The sequence below is a fragment of the Panthera leo genome, chromosome B1, assembly GCF_018350215.1.
Source record: "Panthera leo isolate Ple1 chromosome B1, P.leo_Ple1_pat1.1, whole genome shotgun sequence".
Taxonomy (NCBI): Eukaryota; Metazoa; Chordata; class Mammalia; order Carnivora; family Felidae; genus Panthera; species Panthera leo.
The window spans coordinates 104685070-104704577 of record NC_056682.1 but is presented as its reverse complement, the minus strand read 5'-3'; the positions used below and the strand labels follow the sequence as shown (position 1 = coordinate 104704577).

The 19508-nt window shown below is 38.7% G+C and overlaps 1 protein-coding gene and 1 pseudogene across 4 annotated transcripts in view; one reads left to right on the top strand and one right to left on the bottom strand.

Moving 5' to 3' along the window:
* Positions 1 to 19508, top strand: part of SYNPO2 (synaptopodin 2) — a 207678-nt gene that overhangs the window by 22265 nt on the left and 165905 nt on the right. Inside the window, exon 3 of one of the 4 annotated variants that reach the window (XM_042935626.1) lies at positions 14206 to 14341. In XM_042935626.1, coding sequence (XP_042791560.1) covers positions 14237 to 14341 — 105 coding nt within the window. In that variant the 5' untranslated portion in view covers positions 14206 to 14236. Of the gene's footprint in view, positions 1 to 14077; positions 14342 to 19508 lie in introns of those variants that run through there. The other 3 variants (XM_042935625.1, XM_042935627.1, XM_042935629.1) reach the window with 3 other exon arrangements.
* LOC122218444 lies at positions 506 to 8852 on the bottom strand (annotated as a pseudogene).

Here is a 19508-nt window from a genome sequence, read left to right as displayed (position 1 = left end):
CTTTGAATGTGCACTTCATAGGAATAAAAGTTGCAGTGACCTAATCCACTCCAATGCTCCCTCTGACTTTAAAAAACTACGTAATGAAACATTGTGGAGTAAGAGACATAATCTTACTTGAAATTTCTGTGCAATGGCTCTGTTGGATTTCACATTTATATTTTTCATTGCCTGTACTTGCTAAAAATACTTTATTCCTCCAAAAGTACAGTACACTTGCTCTAGATTTTATAGCTTTTTAAATTGATTATCTAAATTTGGGTAATTCTTGGATTTTTAAAAAGCATTAATAAATGAGATACCTCAGAAAGAATGTGTTTGAGGTTTCTCATGTGTGCATTAAATTTTCCTGTAATGATAACATAACATTTTTAAACCATCAATCTATGCAAATGTTCATGCATGTTTATGCATGCCTTTCAAAAATTTTTTCCTTTCTTAATTTTATTTTTGATGTCTGATCTTATTTATTTGTTACTCTTTAAAAAAATCTCATTTTTTTTTTATTGGACTCAGACTTAGAGGTAGAAGCTCTCAGAGAAGACAGCCCCTGTCTCTTGGCAATCTGTTCCAGGCATTTTTCTTCGGCCTCCTTCATTCTCTTGGCCAAAAGTTTGGCATATTCTGCAACCTCGTCCTTATTTTTCTTAGTACGCTGTTTCTTTAGAGGAATACACCAACATTTATGCTGGAGGACACGTGGAGTAACAAGATGTTGAATCTTGGGTGCTTTGGTTCTAGGTTTCCTACCTTCTTTGTTTAGGGACTTTTCACAACATACTGGTGAATATCATCTTTAGAAAGACTGAAAAGGTTGTGGATTCTGCTAGCTCTTTTGGGCCCCATGAGACAAGGCATAGTAGTATCAGTAAACCCAGGAATATCCTTCTCCCCCTTTTTTTTGTTTTTACAATGACCAAGTTGAGCACGGTGAGATTGGCATCCACAATGCAACCCCAAAGAGATTCATGCTTTCTTTCCCAAATGCCCCCCATCCCCTCCCAGTCCTCCTTGGTCTGTAGCAGGAATGCCTCTTACTCAGCAGTAGTCAGACAGGGCCATGGGTCACAACCCTCTGCTTCATGGGGAAGCCTTGTTTGTCATTGCCACCACAGATTGAGCCCACAAAACCCTTCCAGTCTTCACCTAGAGCATCAGCAGCCATGGCCGTTCACTTCTCACGAAAGATATGAAGTTTGTGTTCCTTGTCCACTTCAATGAGTTTTGGGCAGCCAGTAGCTGAGAAAAGAGATGCTCTGCTTCATCCTGAAGCAGGCTACTGCCTCCGAGGTGCCACGAAAAAGAGCTCAAAAAAACTTTCCTTACATTTTTTTGAAATTCTATAAATTCTTGACAGGTGAATTTCTCAAACATGACTTTAAAGTTTTTATTTTTGGGGTGCCTGGGTGGCTCAGTCTGTTACGCTTCTGTTCAGGTCATGATCTCACAGCTCATGAGTTCAAACCCAGCATCGGGCTCTGTGATGACAGCTCAGAACGTGGAGCCTGCTTCAGATTCTGGGTTTCCATCTCTCTGCCCTCTCCTGCTCACACTCTGTCTCTCTGTCTCTCTCTCTAAAGAATAAATAAACATTTAAAAATTTTTAAGATTTTCTTTTCTTTTTTTCTTTTATTTTTTTAAAGTAGGCTTCACACCTAACTTGGGGCTTAAACTCACGACCGTGAGATCAAGAGTTGGATGCTCTACTGAGGCACCCAGGTACCCCAAAAAGTTATTTTAAAAACTGCTTTTTAATTAAAAATGGAAAGAAAGACTTTTCAAAGACATTTAAAATTGTTGCAGAGAAGGAATTTTTCATATATGATGGTCCTATTCCCAGTAATCCTAACCATTACTAGTTTCAGCACTAAAAAGGAAGAAAAAGATAGGAAGAGTAGAGCTAGAGATATGATAAGAGACCTGGAAATTTTATTTCAAATGACAAACTTCTCCTGGAAGTCAGAGCTCTTAGATGCTGGCATAATTACACAGATTGAAAAGAAGGAAAATGGAAGGAATTGCTATCCTTAGATATTTTTAAGGCCAGATCTGGCAAAGCGCTGGAAAACAAAATTCAGGAAAATACCCAGAATGTGTTGTCAGGGCAATGGCCTAAGTAACTTCCATATAATTTCTCTCTGTGTACCACTGATGTGAGAAGAGGGCTCTGGAGTTTGGTTTGCTCTCTCACTGATTTCAGTGTGACCTTAGGCAATTTATTTGATCTGACTGCCAGTTTTCCCTCTCTCCAGAGAGTTTAGAAAATGACACATACTTGGTGGGGCTTAATGTTTGTAACCACTTCAAGATTTCAAAGAGAATATTTTCATGATGGAAAAAGTATTGTTCTTTGTCACTCTATGTGTTGGTTTACGAAAGTTGAAACCTGGAATTAAAGTCCAAACCAGGTTTAATATGTTAGTTTAAGACTGCATTTACTGTGTTTCCATTGCATTCAATGTATTTCTATGCAATTTCATTCCATGTGTATTTACTGAGGAGCCACTATTGCTTTCCAAAAAACTCAAAATCTTGGGCCCATAGAAATTGGTTCATTGACCATGTTGGAAGTCCACAGGGTTCTCTTGCTTGCAGAGCAGAAAAAGAATCCCCCAAGTCCCTTTCTGGTTTAGCAATTTCATTAAATCTGGATGTGATGCACAGTGGAAGATAGTATAGTTGCCCCATCAGCAAATATATACTATTTGAGATGCTAGAGAATTAGGAGAACCGAAATGAAATCCCAGTCATGGATGAAACCAGGTTCTCTCTCAGGAGCTCATTTCACAGTTCTGCTGAAGAGTATAATAATATTTCTATTACTTCATGTTCTTCTGAGAAACCTGAAAGATAATGAATTGGGAAAATGTCCTTAATCAAAAAATTAATGAATCACTACGAATTATAATAACAACCAAAATACCGAGTGCCTCCTGTATTCCAGTACAGTGATAAGCATCAATTTGCCTCATCATTTCTTACAGTGCATGTAATTTTTTCTACACATGAGGAAACAGAGACCGAGGAGCCACAGTAACCAGCTAGTGAGGGTGGGGTGTGGTGGGGGCAGAGCCAGGACACAAACCCAGGCCTGTCTAATTCCAAAGAGGTATGAAAAGTCATGAATTCCGGTCAACTGAACATATGGTCCTCAAACACAGTAGTGGCCATTTTACTTTCTCTTTCCTCAGTTATTGCTAGCTGCCTTGTAAGTAATTATCAATTTTCCAGGAAATTCCTCACTTTTGTGGGAAGCCTATTGCACTGACCTGCAATGGAAAGCTATTTCCTTCCAAAACCTGTCAGCTAAGGCATCTGTGTTCCCATCCAGAAAGATCCACCTTAGATAGCCAAGGGAGATGTTAAAGGAAAGGTTTAGGAAGCAGTTACTATATGCCAGGCACTTTTTTAAAAAATAGATGTTTAAAAATGTTTCACTTATTGCTAGAATGACTTTGAAAGAGAATACCAAGGTTCAGGAGAGAAAATGATGCATCCAAGGCTGGGCAGTAAATAGCAGCAAAGCTGGGGTTTAAAGTCACATCAAGCCCCTGACTCTTCATTGCCTCCTCATGACAAAAAGCTTTCTGCTGAAGTAGCCAACCCCATGCCCACAACTTTATTGTTCTTCATAGCACTTGTCCCCATCTGACAGAATATAGGTTGTCTTTATTGTCTGCCCTACCTACTGCAATATGAGCTTCTAGAGGGCATGGGCCTTGTCTGACTTGTTAATTTCCATGTCCCTCCTGCCTAGAACAGTGACTTAAATAAATAATAAACATTTTTTGCATGAATAAATAAATTAAGGCAGGTTTTAAAAACCAGGGTAGATACCAAGCTTGTGACAGGTTGATAGAGTATGGTTTAGTCTGGAAAGCCTTACTTTGATACAAGAAAATGCAGCAATTTGAATCTATTTTTGCTTAATAGGTTAAAAGTGATTCCTAACTTAAACTACGACCCATATTTAAAATTTGTCTTCAATATAAAGTTTCACTTAGGAACCCCCTTAGTATTATTTATTTATTAGGCATTATTAATACTACTATTGAAACTTCTAGGCATTTTGACATTATAAATGTAAGCGTATCCATTTTTAATATTATTAATTTCCAGAAGCCTAAGGGCAAAGCAGATATTTTAATTCATTTTGTGAAGCTTTGAAGTAAAAGAGGAGATGGAAAAATTGATGAAAAATGAAAAGATCAGAAGAGGGACAGCTAAGTTATGAAAATCAAAAAAGTGTTTGTTTTATCTATTTAAAAAAGCCCCACACAAATTAGCTAACTCCCACAAACATATCAAAATTCAGATAAATAATACATATATATTTAATATGAAATTTATTGTCAAATTGGTTTCCATACAACACCAGTGCTCATCCCAAAATGTGCCTTCCGCAATACCCATCACCCACCCTCCCTCCCTCTCACCCCCCCATCAACCCTCGTTTGTTCTTAGTTTTTTAAGAGTCTGTTATGCTTTGGCTCTCTCCCTCTCATAAATAATATTTTTATTAACTATGACACACCTCTTTTTCCCCTACTTTTCTTCCTTGAATGTTCTTTGATCTCCTCTCTGTATGACAAAAATTTCATGATACCATTTTTTTCTATTAACATGTAGCATAGTTAACCGATAGCAGTTTTTATTATTGGTAATTGGGTTGCACACAACATGGGACTTCTCATACAGAACTAATCACTGTAATATGGCTACAAGTTTGTGCCCATAAACATAAGAGTTCTAATAAATTCTGTTTTTTATAATAGCCGTGGAGAATGTATGGTGCATTTATAATGTGTGTGCTGCATTATCTGGCATATTTCTGGAAGGGGGCACCTTTGCATTTGAGTAGGCATCAATAAGAAATGAATTCTTCCCTGGCAATTCTTATATTTAGCTATGGGAAGAGTCTTCCACAGACTAGTTTGTGGCGCTGTACATTTCAACCTGTTTTCCTCTACTACACAAATACATAGTGTCAGCACCCTAGTATGGGCTGATGCTATGATAGGACCTCTGGCCCTGCCCTTTAATGTTGTCACACCAGGCTAATGGACACAGCACATGGTGGGACTATGCCTGGAAGCTATTCATTCCTATGCTGGGCAGCTGGCAATAACTTCACATGAATGTGGTTGTGAAGCACATGAACATATTTCATGAAACCCAAGCTCAACAAATCCCCACCTCGTCTTCCTTTTAGCTGGATTCCAGAAAGGCTCATGGCTCCTCCACCATTACTTGCAGGGGAAGTTGGAGCGAAAAAGACAACCATCTTAACCGAATTTGGTTGAAGTATTTTACCTTGGCAAATTTTACAGCGGCATATGAACATGTAAACACATTGCTGGTGTTCCTTCCAGAGACTTGGAAGGGATCCCAGAAGGGAGGGGTCATGAGCTTGAGGTTCACTAACTTCATATTACATTCTCCAGTAATGGGCACACATCTACTACAGTTCAGCTACACTAACCTTCATCTCTTTTTTGTACAAAAAGCATATTCTGCCTTTCCTGCCTCTCTTCCAGTCAAATCCTTATTTGTGTCTCAGCTCTGGGAGGTTTTTCTGATCTCCTGTGTGTATTACTCCCCTTACTCTCTGCCGAATCATCCCGTTCTCTCTTCTTAGCCTCTATTTCTCTCTGAAGCTATTTTGTTTACGTACTTATTATCTGGCTTCTCTGGTAAAATGTGGGCTCCATGAGAGCAGGAATGTTGTCTGGGATGCTCACAAAAAATCATTTGAATGAATGAACTATAAGCTTAAAAATGTGTATCTTTTAAATTAGCTCAAGACTATTATTTTATTGTTTTAATAAATTTACTCCAACTCTGGTCCCCATCTCACTGAATTGGCCACGTCCTTCCCGGGGTTTGCAAAGTTGTTGGGATTCAGCAGAGCAACTGGTCATCAATCATTTTCCTTCACTGGTCACTGAACTGTCCATGGTCTTGGCCAGCAGTCAGGTACCTAACTGCAGTGTCTTGACATGTATGTGGCTGAAGAACGTTGGCAAAGGTTGGGAGCCCTCCTCTTGGTGTCTGGCCTCCCTCCAGAGACCCTATAGCTGTTGCCCTCTTGCCGTTAGTTCCCTGGCAGCAGCATGGTGATCAGCATTACTGGAGAGACCCACGGACAGTTAGACAATCCTAGCTAGGACTAAAGCCCTGCCTTGCTTTTCTCAAGGGAACTTTCTTTGCTTTTCTCCCCTCTTGGGATCTCTTGGAAAGTCATTTCATGGAGGTTAGGCCTTACAAAACAGGGAATCACTGGTGTTACCTTCTATTCTCCCTCAGCAAAAGTCCCTGAGTTAAGGAAGTTGTAAGGGTCTGACTACTTTCTTAGAAGAAGAAGAAGGGGGAAATCTAAAGAACAAAATTATCAAAATCTCAAAAATTATTCTGTCACATACCTTTTGTGTATCGAAAAGGAAACTAACTGGTACTTAGTTACATACTCTCTGTAGGCTCTGCCTCCCTGTTATGGGCTGAAATTTATCCCCCAAATTCGTATGTTGAAGTTCTACCCTCCAACATCTCAGAATGTGACTGTATTTAGACATAAGGTCTTTAAAGGTAATTAAGTTAAAATGAGGTCACTAGAGCAGGCCTTAATCCAATATAACTGATTCTATATAAAAAAGAGGGGGTTAGAATGTACAGGTACAGAGAGAAGATGATGTGAAGGCATTTGGAGAAGACAGCCATCTAAAAGCCAAAGAAACAGACTTCAAAAGACTCTGTGGACACCTTTATCTCAGACTTCTCATCTTCAGAATTGTGAGACAATGCATTTCTTTTCAAGCCACCTTGTCTGTAGTACTTTGTAAAGTACTTTGTAGTACTTAGCATCTGCCTAGCAAATGAATATACTTCCTCATGCTGCGAGGTTGGGTAAGGCAGCGTCTCTGGGCTCCACGTAAAGGTAGGAGTTGCCGGTGTATCTCCTTAGCTCTGCAAGCCTCAGTGTTGGGACTTTGAGTCACCACCAGCAGCGGTGGTAGTTTCTCCCGAAACCACATTCAGTCTCCAAGCAAGAGAGGGCATGTAGATGAGCAGGGAAAATGCTGTTGGACTGTTGGAGGGTGTCTTCTTTCACACTGCCCCTTCTCTCTTGTACTGGAATGCGGCAAAGCAGCATCACCACCTGCTCAGATGGCATTTCATGCACGTGCATTCCAGGAAACAGCACAAATACTCGAGTCACAGCAGGCCCTAGTGGGGTCAGCAGATAATGGATTAGTGATTCTCCAATAGTCGCAAAGTTTCATAACTGCTTAATAGGAGTTCGCAAATAGTTGTCATCATGTTGATTATCTGTGTATGTATTTTTTAACACTTAGGATAAAATTCTGTTATCTGTAATTAATTCCAACTATCATGTTTCATCCAAATGTTAAGAATGATCACTTGAAAAGATCTTGTTGTCTTTGTCTGGGATATGAATTTCTTCCCTCATATGCAATTTCATGCCTAATTGCTCTCAGTCCCTTTTTGCAGAAGGAAAAATTAAAACAAAACAACAATAACAAAATACATTGTTTCAAAGCTCCAAATTTTAATCCTGATTTTGGAGGTTAAAATTTAGTGACAGTTCCAAATATTGATTATAACCCATGGAAAAAATGATTTTGTTTGTTTAAAAATATAGATGCTATCATTTAAATTTTATCTTTAATAGTTCATTGACTTTACATTGTACTTAAAAATTATCTTTACTCTTTCTTATGTTTCAGATAATACTATCCGAAATACAAAACATGCTTTGTTTTGTATTTACTAGCATATTTACTAGCTGAAACATATTACTAGTAAAACATATTTACTAGCAAAGTAGCAAAACGATATAGTCAGTAGACATCATGAGTCACATTTTCAGTTCATTTTTTGAACTGAATGCCCTCCAGTCTTTTGGAGAAAACAGATGTCTGAAACTATTTTTTTCTAATATATTTATTTAACCCCATCTTCATTGTCCTAAAATGTACACACACACGCACACACATTGCACGTTTATAAAATATGCTTTTGAAACTAAAACTTTTAATGTGTATGTATCCCATAGGGACTTTAATCCGCGTGGTTTCATTTGGTGATTTATTCAGATTTAACTCACATAAATACATTAGCTAATGTTGTAAGATACCTGCTAGGTTTCTGTTTTGTTTTTTTAAAGCCCCTTTAAAAACAAATGTTTAATAAGTTCTTTGAGAGAGAGCGGGGGGGGGGGGTAGGGCAGAGAAAGAGGGTGAGAGAGAATTCTCAGCAGTCTCCATGCCATCAGTGCAGAGACCAGAGCCCAATGTGGGGCTCAGTCTCTTAGTTCATTAGATCATGACCTGAGCCGAAATCAAGAGTTGGATGCTTAACCACCTGAGCCATCGAAGCACCCCAAACCCTTTTAATTTTCTAAGTGATAAGAACACTAGGAGTGCCTCTTGTTTTTATATTGGTCTTTGACCTTTGTTCCTGATACAGAATTCCTGAAATCCTTGTAATTTCTGGGGTGGTGAGAGTGTCTTTTGTTCTTATGAGGTGATTCTGGGTGGACTTCTGGATGAGAGCTGGTCATTGGAAAGATCAAGCCATGATTAGAAACTTGAATTTTCAGCCCTGCCACCCATTTTCTTGAGAAAGGAAAAGAGCTGAAAATAGAGCTAATGATCCATCATGCCTACGTGATGAAGTCTGTATAAAATTCCATAAGTACCGGGCTTGGAGAGCTTCTGTATTGGTGAACACATGGAGGTGTTGGGAGAGTGGTGTGTCTGGACAGGGCATGGGAATTCTTCATCCCTTCTCGTATACCTTGCCCTACCTTTCTCTTCCATCTGGATGGACATCTGTATCCTTTATTATATTGTTTAATAATCAATAATCATTAATTAATCAAATCCAAGGAGGGGATCTTTGGAACCTCTGATATATAGCTGGTTGATCAGAAGCAAAGGTGATAATCTGGACTTGTGACTGGTGTCTGAAGTGTGTGTGTGGGGGAGCATATCATGTGGGACTGAGCCCTTACCTATGGAATCTGATGTTATCTCCAGGTAGATAGTGTCGAATGGAGTTGAATTCTTAGATATTTTGCTGGTGTAGTGAGAATTGCTTGCCGGTGGTGTGGGGTACACTACCCACTCCCACCTCCACATATTTTTGAGTAAAATATTGAATTAGAAAAATAACAAAGAGGCATGAGCCAGCATAGGTAGCCAATGTGAAATTATTGTAGAATAAGTCATTCCTAATGCAAGATTTTTGTTTTATAATGTGGCTTCGCAATTCATGTTAGGCTCAATAATCTTACTGTGCTGTCAACGTTGGGAAGGATAATATAGGTATTATTTGCTGAATGAATAATAAAGTGAAAGAATTAGTGGATGGTAGTATAAAACAACAGATGATATATTGTTAAATTCTTTAAATGGCATTGAAGTAGAGTTAGTCTAAGAAGGTAATTTTTTAGTTGAAGTATAATTGACACATGTTACATTAGTTTCAGGTGTACAACAAAGTGATTTGAAAAATCTATGTTATGCTATGCTCACCATAAGTGTAGCTACCATCAAAGAAGATCATTTTCAAAAGCACTTGTCACTTTTTTTTCCCTTAAGAAAAAGAGTTTTTACACTTGCCTTGATTCTTATATCCCAAATAAAATAAAGAGCAGGCTGTGTGCTGTTTGACCAGGGCTCTACTTCCATTTCTCCACTAACGTCTTGTTTACTTTGTTGGGTCTGGGACTTGATTTCACCCTCCTTGCAGGTGACTAAGTTAGCTTGTTAGTGTTTCATGGATGTTGGAAGAAGAAATGAGATTCTTCAATCAGAGACAAAGAGCTTTCTTACTCAAGATATAACAAGCAGCATGAACATCACCATATTTACAAGCTTATATTGCCTCAAATTCCATTTATAGGAAATGACCCAGATGCATGCCACACACACACAAAGGATTTCCGTATCAGCTAAGGTACACTAAGCCTGTTGAATCCATTGCTTTTATTTTACTTTTTGTTTGCAATCAACTTGCTCTTTGACCCACCTTGAGATATTACCACATCCTGCTACAAACATAACCCTGAGAAATAGCTCAGGAAATAAGCATTAGGACCTTGAATTCTGACACATCCAGAAAGACCTTCAGGAGCACTGAAGAACCAAGGAAGATTCTCTCCCCCAATATATCTTGTGGTAGTTTCACCTTCACATTGACTTCTCCCATTGGATGTTATCAATATCTATGGGGGGTAATGATATTGCCCCTGACAGCTTTCTGGAAGGCTCTTAAGCTTCCCTGTGGTTGGACCATATACAAATTAATCACTAGAGCTGGGGGGATGTCCTTGACTCAAGCCTAGGTTTTGTACCCATTCCTGATCTAAGCTCTGTGTTACAGAGAAAAGATTACTCTGATTGTCTTAGATCAACCAGCTTATCTGTGCTGCTGGGGTGGAAGGATCAATCTTACTGAATCTGGTAGTTACTGCCCATTGGGGGACAGGCAAGATGTTAGGGAGACAGGCACGAAATACTCCATATGGTCTCTAAGTGGTAGAATTCAAGAATTTTGCTCTCTTCCAGATTTTTTTCCAAGTCAAATGAAGTAAGAAAAAAAGAAAAAAAAATGAGAACTCTTTGACTCTCTCTTCTACACCTTTATTCTGGGAAATCATATCTAGTCTTTCATTCTACTCATAATGAGCACCAGTTTGGCATCAAGAATTGTATTAGACCTGGGGATACAATTTCCAATAAATTGGGGACATCTGCTAATCTCACAGGGTTAATAACCTAGTGTTGGGTTCAGACAATTTAAGAGACCATTCGAATGAGGGAAAGTGCAGAGTGATGGCAGCACATGGAAGGAATACCTGTGGGGGAGGAGGGTTAGGAAAGGCTTCCTGGAGAATGTGACCTGTAATCTGAGGCCAGAAGGATGAATAGGACTTATCAGGTGATCTATGTGTGGGGTGGACTAGATAGCTTAGAAGAATGACTTAGCAGATGGAACCAAAAAAGCAGGTTATAGAAAGGAAAAACAGTTCTGTGTGTCTGAGTCATAAAATTCAAGGTGAGAGATGAGGTGGGAGAAGAAGTGAAGAATGGGGGGCAGAATGTGTTCTCTATGCAAAGGAGTTTGGGCTATTCTGAAAGTCCTTGAAGACTTTATTATTATTTTTTTAAACTTTTTTTTCATGTTTATTTTTGAGAGAGAGAGAGAGAAGGAGAGGGAGAGAGAAAACGGGGGGGGGGGGGGGGCAGAAAGAGAGGGAGACACAGAATCCAGAGCAGGCTCCAGGCTCTGAGCTGTCAGCACAGAGCCTGATGTGGGGCTCAAACTCACAAACCACGAGATCATGATCTGAGCTAAAGTCAGAAGCTTAAGGGACTGAGCCACCCAGGTGTCCCAGCCCTTGAAGACTTTAAACAGAGGGATAAAACAAGATAAACATTGCATTTTAGAAATTTCACCCTTGCTGTAAAGTCAAAAATGAATTGAGGGTGAAACAAAGCTGGGACAGATTAGTTAGGAGATTGCTGAAACCAGGGCCAGAGATGGAAATAACCACAGTAGTGGGAATGGAGGGAAGGGGCGGATTTACATTCTACTTATAAGTTGGATCCATAGGTCTTAATGAGCAGTTGGATATAGGAGATGTGCATTAGGGAATACACAAATCGTGGAGATAGGATGGCAATAATAAGAACAGGCATTTTAAATTCAGGCAGGCAAAGGTTCAAATCTCTACCATGTAGAATCTAAGACTGAGTTAATTACCAGTAAAAGGGAGACACTGATAACTACCTAGCATGGTTACTTTGAAGATAAATAAAACACTCTCTGTCAAGGTCCTGACCCAGATTAAATCTTCACATTAAAGCAATATTTGAGCCCCCGGTTCTCTGGAGGAACTGGTTGGTTGGATGGAGAAGCTATTCCTCGAGTTAGCAGATAGGAGTGTACCTGCTGCAAGTAGCGATGAACTGGACCTACAGCAGGTTAAACAAATAGGGTCATTTTTCTTGCACAGTAAGGAAACGGGAGGCGCACAACTATTGGCATTAATTTTATCAGCACTGGAGTCTTTGCAGTTTTCTTCAGCTTTACCTCATGGTCACAATATGGCTACCCCCGTTCCAGCCTCCAGCCTCACATTTACATTTAAGTCAGGGTTGAGGGGAACCAGACATAAGAGAAAGGTAATAAGTTTGCCGATTATCCTGAGATGGGAAACAAGGAGGAAAAGCAGAATTTGGAGAAAAAAAAAGGAACTTGATTTTGAGTATACAGAGTTTTAGGTTTCTGTGATAGGTTCACATAGAAACAGGTTTAATGAGCAGTTGCATATATTGGCCTGGAGTTGAGGAATTGTATCTGAGATTGAGGGGGAAGGTTAAATTCTATGGGGTGAATGAAAGAAGCCATAGAAAGGATGTAAAGTGAGAAAAGTAGACCGGGACATAGCCCTGAAAGAGAACACATACATTTAATGAATTAGTAGAGGCTGAGGACTACCCAAGGCCAGAGACGAGTGGCTAGAGATGCAAGAGGAAAGAGCGTGTTGTGTTCTCGAATCGAAGCCCAAGAGAGAAGACAATCTAAGGGGGACATGGTTAATAATCTCAAGTGCTCACAAAAGCAAGGAGGTAGTAAGTGACCTTGCCGAGAGTTTTCCCTCTTGTGGGGATAGAAGCTAGACTGAATTGGGTTGAGGAACAGGAGGGACACGAGAAGGTGGAAAAAGAACATGTAAAAAGTTCTTTTTCTTTTGTTCTCAGCAGTCATACTTTAGGATGTCACTTATAAAATGATATTTTTTCAAAGAAAGACTTTGGGGAAGCCAATTCACCTCTCTGAAGAGAATCAAACTTGAGATGCCTGTCTGCTCCTCATGCCCTTCAAAGGGTCTCTTTGAGAGCCAACAGTCTCTGGTTATGTTGTCTTCCTTACCCCAGTGAGAAAGCACAAACAAAATCACTTGACACGTTTGGCTTCTGGGGAACAAGGCTGTATGGATGTTCACTGCACAGTGCTTCCTAGTACTGAAACAGGCAGAGCGTCTGGAAGTCAATTTTGTTTGGTACCACATGTAACACAAATTACCGTTCCCTACAGGGATGAATGTCATGGAAAATAAAAACATTATGGGAAAATAAAAATGTTCCATTTGTACGATTTTTGGTAGATTGTATTCAGATTTTAAAACATTGAAATCAACTTTTATTTTGGACCACCCAGACTCAGAAGAAGTGATGAGGGATTATAAAAATAAGAAACTTGTAGGTGACATTGTATGTAGTTGGCTATTTTGGTTTAAGAAGTTTCCTTCCTGCTGAACAGGGAAGAAAATGAAACGCTTATTTAAATTTAAAGCAATCCAAACCATTCAAGAGCGCTGTTAAAAGAATATAATTTCCAGGGGGAAATCCTTCCCCTCACCTTTTCTTCTCCTCCTTCTCCCTCTCCTCCCCCACCCCCCAACCACATCCTCCGGCTCTAAAATGTATATACCTATCTGATAGTTCAAAAAAAGCACTTTTCAGAGTAGGAGGTTTTGAGGGAAAAACTCAAATGTTTTGCTTTCTTTTATTTCCTCTTATGGGATTAGTTCTGCAGGCCGTAGACAGTAAAAACTTAGAAAAATAATAATTTCACCCACTTTCACTCCCTTTTGTCTGTTTCAAACGTCAATGTGGTTCTTCTTAAAACATTTATTTGAGAGAATGGAATTGTCTAGTAGTTGAGTTCTCAGAGCTCATATTGGGAGATGACACTCGTGGCCTGGAGATTAAAACCTTCACGTGTTCTCTACTATTTATATGATTATTTAATGAAAGTTTTTCAATCATTCTTTAAGTGCTGGCATTAAATGTGAGTGCTAGGGAACTCTTGCTCCACCGCCCCAAACCCGCCCCAAAAGAGGACCTTCTGCGGTGAGCGAGTCTCCTTCCCTTGCTTGAAGTGGGCTGAACAAAGGAGCGTGACGCAAAAGTGGGCGGTGTCCTCGATGCCAGGGAGCGCTTCTGCCTCCTTGTGAAGGATCCTATTAGCTGCGCTAGTTCGCGGCAGCGGCGGCCGGGACGGCGGCCGCAGCAGGAGCTCGGCCTCTGCGCTCCCCAGCCCTGCCACCTTGGAGGCGCCTGGGGCTAAGCACACATCTCAACCGCACCGAAGCCTCGTCTGTCTTTTCAGGCTCTTCATGCTACCCAACTAAAAGGAGAAAATGGGCACGGGGGATTTTATCTGCATTTCCATGACCGGTGGAGCGCCCTGGGGGTTCAGATTGCAAGGTGGCAAGGAGCAGAAGCAGCCCTTACAAGTTGCTAAGGTAGGACCTCCGAAGAGATGTTATCACCGCTCTGTGCGGGGAGGGAATGAAAGCAACCTGTTGATGGTTTTTTCAAGGGCTGATTCAGAAGGTTATGTATGGGTCTGATTTTGGCGCTGATGCTAACTTTTCCCAGGATGCGGGTTTGTTCGTGTTTCGAAAAAACTTTCGAGTAACATATAGCATATATACAATTAACCAGTAATTGAAAGAAAAAAAAAAAACAAACAAACAAGAGTGCCATATTTATCAGCTGAAGAAAAGTCTAGTTAATCAGCTTCTCTGACAACCGGCAAGACACTTGGGAAGTTTCTTCTAGGCAATATAGAATATGCAGTTGCGTTATTGTTTCATGTTACTTTACTTGGTTCTGGCAGAAGAGAAATGCTCAGCTCAGCATAACCAATTAGCTTGGCTTTGGGGGACTCTTACAAAGCGTTGGTAGTGACATTTACAATACAGCATTTCTTAAAAGGCCGATTTGGGGCAATAATTTTAAATATATGATGAAATGTCATAAAATCTATTTGAAAGAATATTCTCTTAAGGGTTTTACAAATAAATGCAAAAATCTACCATCATGTGTACTCACCTAGTTAAGTGCTCAAAATAAAATTCAAAGACATTAGAAATATATTGTAAGTAACTTATAGGAAACTTTGAAATGCATGTAAAAATGATTTTAAATGTTTTAGATGTTTTTGTTTCCATCATATTGATTGTTTCTTGCTACCAGTTTGCTGGAAGGGATCCGATATAGTTTACATTGGGATTCAGATAAAATAAACTTTAAAATGCATGAAATTAATGCAGACTTTTACCTGATTTGGATGCCAAATTGTAGTATTGTATAAAAAACATGTTTGATTAATTTCCTCTTTATAATTATATTAAAAGTGGATCTAGAACTTTATGAAATATGTGGACTACTGGCCTTTGTAGTTATTCTTTCTCTTGGCTTTTTTTTTTTTTTTTTTTTTTTTTTTTTTTTTTATGTTCACTCTGAGGAAAGGAGTTTCTTTGAAATTTTCTGCTCCCAGGCTTCCATCGAAAAATCCTTTTGTAATGTGATGGTGGAATCCTGCCACCTAGTGAAAATTTCAAACATCAAGAATGAAGCATAAGACTAGAGGGTGAAAAGCAGAATTTTTAGAACTGGAAAGTTTTTCAGAGACTTCCAGTTCAACCTGCGGAGTTTAGATAAAAGCCCAGAAAGTTTAAGTAACTTTCCTCTGCTTTAGACTAGCAGTGATCGAAGAATCCGGAAAGGAGGTTTCATTGTGTTGCTTTAGGAGTCCATGGCAGGAAGCATCAGACAAAACAGTAATGACAAATTTGGAGTATGCAGAATTCATGACACTGAACTGGAGTTGTTCTGAGTCTAGAATAGCAGTTGGCTGGCTCCAGTTACTGAGATTTGGGTTCTAATTCCAGCTCTGATCTAACTTGTAGCGGGCCTGTGACAAATCTCTCACCCTTCCTGACTCATCTGTTGTGAGGTGTTGGGGGGTGGGGGGAGAAAGAGGCAAAAATTTTGAGTGCTGTACAAAAAGAGAGAAGTAAAGAGGAAATTGTACTCTACCATCAGTGAAGTTCTAATATTGCTCTAGTTTTACTGTCCTAATAGTATGCAACTTTAGAATCACTTGCCTCCCAGTTAAAATGTAGGGACAAAGGTGGCTAGATGCTGTTATTCCAGTAGTTCTTTTGTGGCCAGACCTTAAGAATGGGTTGGGTATTGGGCTTCTCCTGAGTCCACGATGTGCTTGTTTCAAAGTGGACCTATTGTCCCTCTCTCTCTGCCCCTCCCCTGCTCACACTCTCTCTTTCTCAAAAGTAAATAAACATTAAAAAAGTTTTTTTAAAAGGGAGGTTACCTGAGTAGCTCAGTCGCTTAAGTGTCTGACTTCAGCTCATGTCATGATCTCATGGTTCCTCTGTTAGAGCCCCGCATCGGGCTCTGTGCTGACACCTCAGAGCCTAGAGCCTGCTTCGGATTCTGTGTCTCCCTCTCTCTTTCTGCCCCTCTACTGCTCACACTCTGTCTCGTTCCCTCTCAAAAATAAATAAGCATTAAAAAAATTCAAAGTGGAACTATTGTGTGGTGATTTTTTTTTTTAAGAACTGATTTTGTTTTTGAAGAATTGCTAGTGAACAGTGCTTTGGGAGCATTTCTCTGCCGATGATGTCTCTATTGACAGGATTCAGAGAGGATATTACATGTCTGAGTGTAAAAAAATTCGATCCTTCTCTTCCCCCCAAGTCAACTTTCCTAAAATACCCTGGCAATATATTTGTGGTTTTAAAAAGACCATTATTAAAGCATTTGAATGTTTGCTTTAGTTTTCTAGTTTGTGATAGTATAGTTAATTGTTGATTTAAAAGTATTATGAAGTCGTCTGGATGTTTGCATTAATTCTTGTGTGTGTGTGTGTGTGTGTGTGTGTGACAGAGAGAGAGAGAGAGAGAGAGAGAGAGAGAGAGATACACTACAGACTACAGTCTACTTTTCCCCATATGTAAAAAGTGACTAGAAAGCCTTCAAAAGAAGAAAAATTTCTAAGTTACTATGGCAATGCCTACTTTTGTTGGTCTATTTTTTCCACTTAACTCAAACTCACATTTAATTTCTTATGCTAGCATTATTTGTTCTAGAAAACTCTTGGAGCAAAGTGCTTGTCACTTTGTATGTTATCAAGTCTATGACCTCACTGGGATTACTGTTTTTCATTTAAAACATCGAGTCCACTCAGTTCCAGGAATGGTCCCTGGGCTCAAGGTGAAATGAACATGGCATGGACTTCCTCCTCTTCCGAGTTACCTACAAGAAGGAGGATGGAGAGGAATGGGGTAGAAAGGCTGGGTAGGGATGGTTGCTAACAAACACAATGCTCACAGTTTTGAAGAACATGCAAAGGATGAATTTGGAATTGAAGAAAATATACATTAACAAAGAAAAGGAAATTCCAGACAGTGCTTGAATCATGCTCCCTTAAAATGGGGACACTACAAAGCAGTTCTATAGATAACAAATTTTTGGCTTGTTTTAAAATATCTAGTGTTCAGATTTTTTATAATTCTGTATAAAATGAGAATCTAACAAGCTGAAATAGTGAAAAAAAGCTAATCTAATGTTATTAACAATGAGTAGAAGTTGAGTAGATTATAATTCCCTATAAATTATAAATTTATAAATATATATATAAATATATAAATTATAAATATCCTTCTAGTGACACATTTAGTCACTTTTGAGAGATGTTCAAACATTTTTAGTATTTGACTGGCTGACTGAACTGTAGGCAAACTCCAACTTTTTAAAGATCACTAAGAGAAATATTAATAATCAAATTTTTATAACATTGAAGCTCAAAGCCATAAAATTTGGATTTGTTTCAAGAATAAATTGAATTTTGGGGGCTCCTGGGTGGCTCAGTCAGTTGAGTGTCTGACTCTTGATTTTGGCTCAGGTCATGATCTCATGGTTTGTGAGATCAAGTCCCTTGTCAAGCTCTGCACTGATAGCACAGAGCCTGCTTGGGATTCTCTCTCTCCCATTCTCTCTGCTCCTTCCCCACCCATGCTCTCTCTCTCTTTCTCTCAATAAATAAATAAACATAAAAAAAGAATAAATTGAATTTTTACAAGGCCCAAATAATCAGTAACAGTTGTCTGGTTTTTAAATGTTTATATATCTTTTAACTTATGTTCTAAATAGAGGTTATAGAAAACAAATATCTCTAATACAGAATCATAGGACAATATTCTGTAAGGTATACTTTGAGAATATCATTCATAGAAATAAATTTATTGAGATCTATTTATAACATAAAACTCCATTGTATGTGTGCAAACATTCTTAGAAAAACTATGTTAGCACTTTTACTTTACAAAACTCTTTTTTGGAATATGTACTTACGTGGCTTTGTCTCTGGGTATGCTCTTGACAATTTGGGAAACCTTCATATAAAGAAGTGGGGAGAAATTTTTGTTTTACAAACAAATCTTATGAGCAATTCAGAAATAACTCACATTTTAAATATAATAAAGAAAGAAATGTGCACACTGTATCCTTTATATGTTAGAATGTTTAGCACTTTAAGCTTTCTTTAAAACGTATAGACACTATGGTACTTATAATTCTCTTATTGAATTTCAATTCAAAGTTTCAAGTAGCTTTTATTAAAATTGAGATGACAGATTACAGTCATCTATTTTATGGGCAGAAGTGGATTTAATGATTCTGTTTGTCCTCTCTGTAAAACTTTAAATAAAGATGTGGTATTTAGGTAAGGCACAATCAAGTAACATCATCTTACCCATTAGTACCATCAGTGAGGTCTCTAAAATGTTTCAAATAAAATAATTCCAGAAGCATAGCTACTTCTAAAGGGAAAAAGAAATATTTTAATGTGTTTGAATATGTGTATTTGAGGATAAATGCTCTTTACTACATATGGAAAGCTGGTAACATCTTTGTCACTTCATTTTGTTAAGTTTTTGAGAGCTTTCTAGAAATTCTAATAGCAGGTATGTTTACAGAAGTCAATGCATGCTAGGTAAATCTATTAAGCATATGTTATTTAAATCTTTGTTTTGGAATTGTGGGTTTTAAGACAGAACACTGTTGAAAGACAATGAGCTAAAATAATGACTATGCATGAACTTTACCATTATCGGGACTTGGCATATATGTAACCAACATTTATCAAGCTCTTTTCAGGGAAATGTTCTTTGTAATATTTTCTTTGCAGGTATTTTCAAATGACCCCCAAAACCCAAGAAATAGTATGAAAAATATCTTCATTTTAGAGATGAAGGAATTCAGGCACAGAAAGGCTATGTTACTTGCCAAAGGTGAAGCTGTAAAAAATGGTGGGATTTGATTGCAAATCTGACTTCTCCTGAACTGATAGAAAGAGGTACCTGAGAGAATGAAAGTAGGCTAAGATGGTGCCCCAAAGGAAGTTTATAGAAAAACAAAAAACAGTGTGGTCTTCATCCAAATCCGATTTAATTGGCCAAGGGAGCCCCAGGTATCAAGATTTATAAACACGCTAAAGACAATTCTAATGTGTGGTCAAGATTCAGTACCGCTGCTGTAGAAAGTTGAGGCCAGATATGTCAGTCACCACAGGGCTTACTGAAGGGTGGCATGAGACATTCT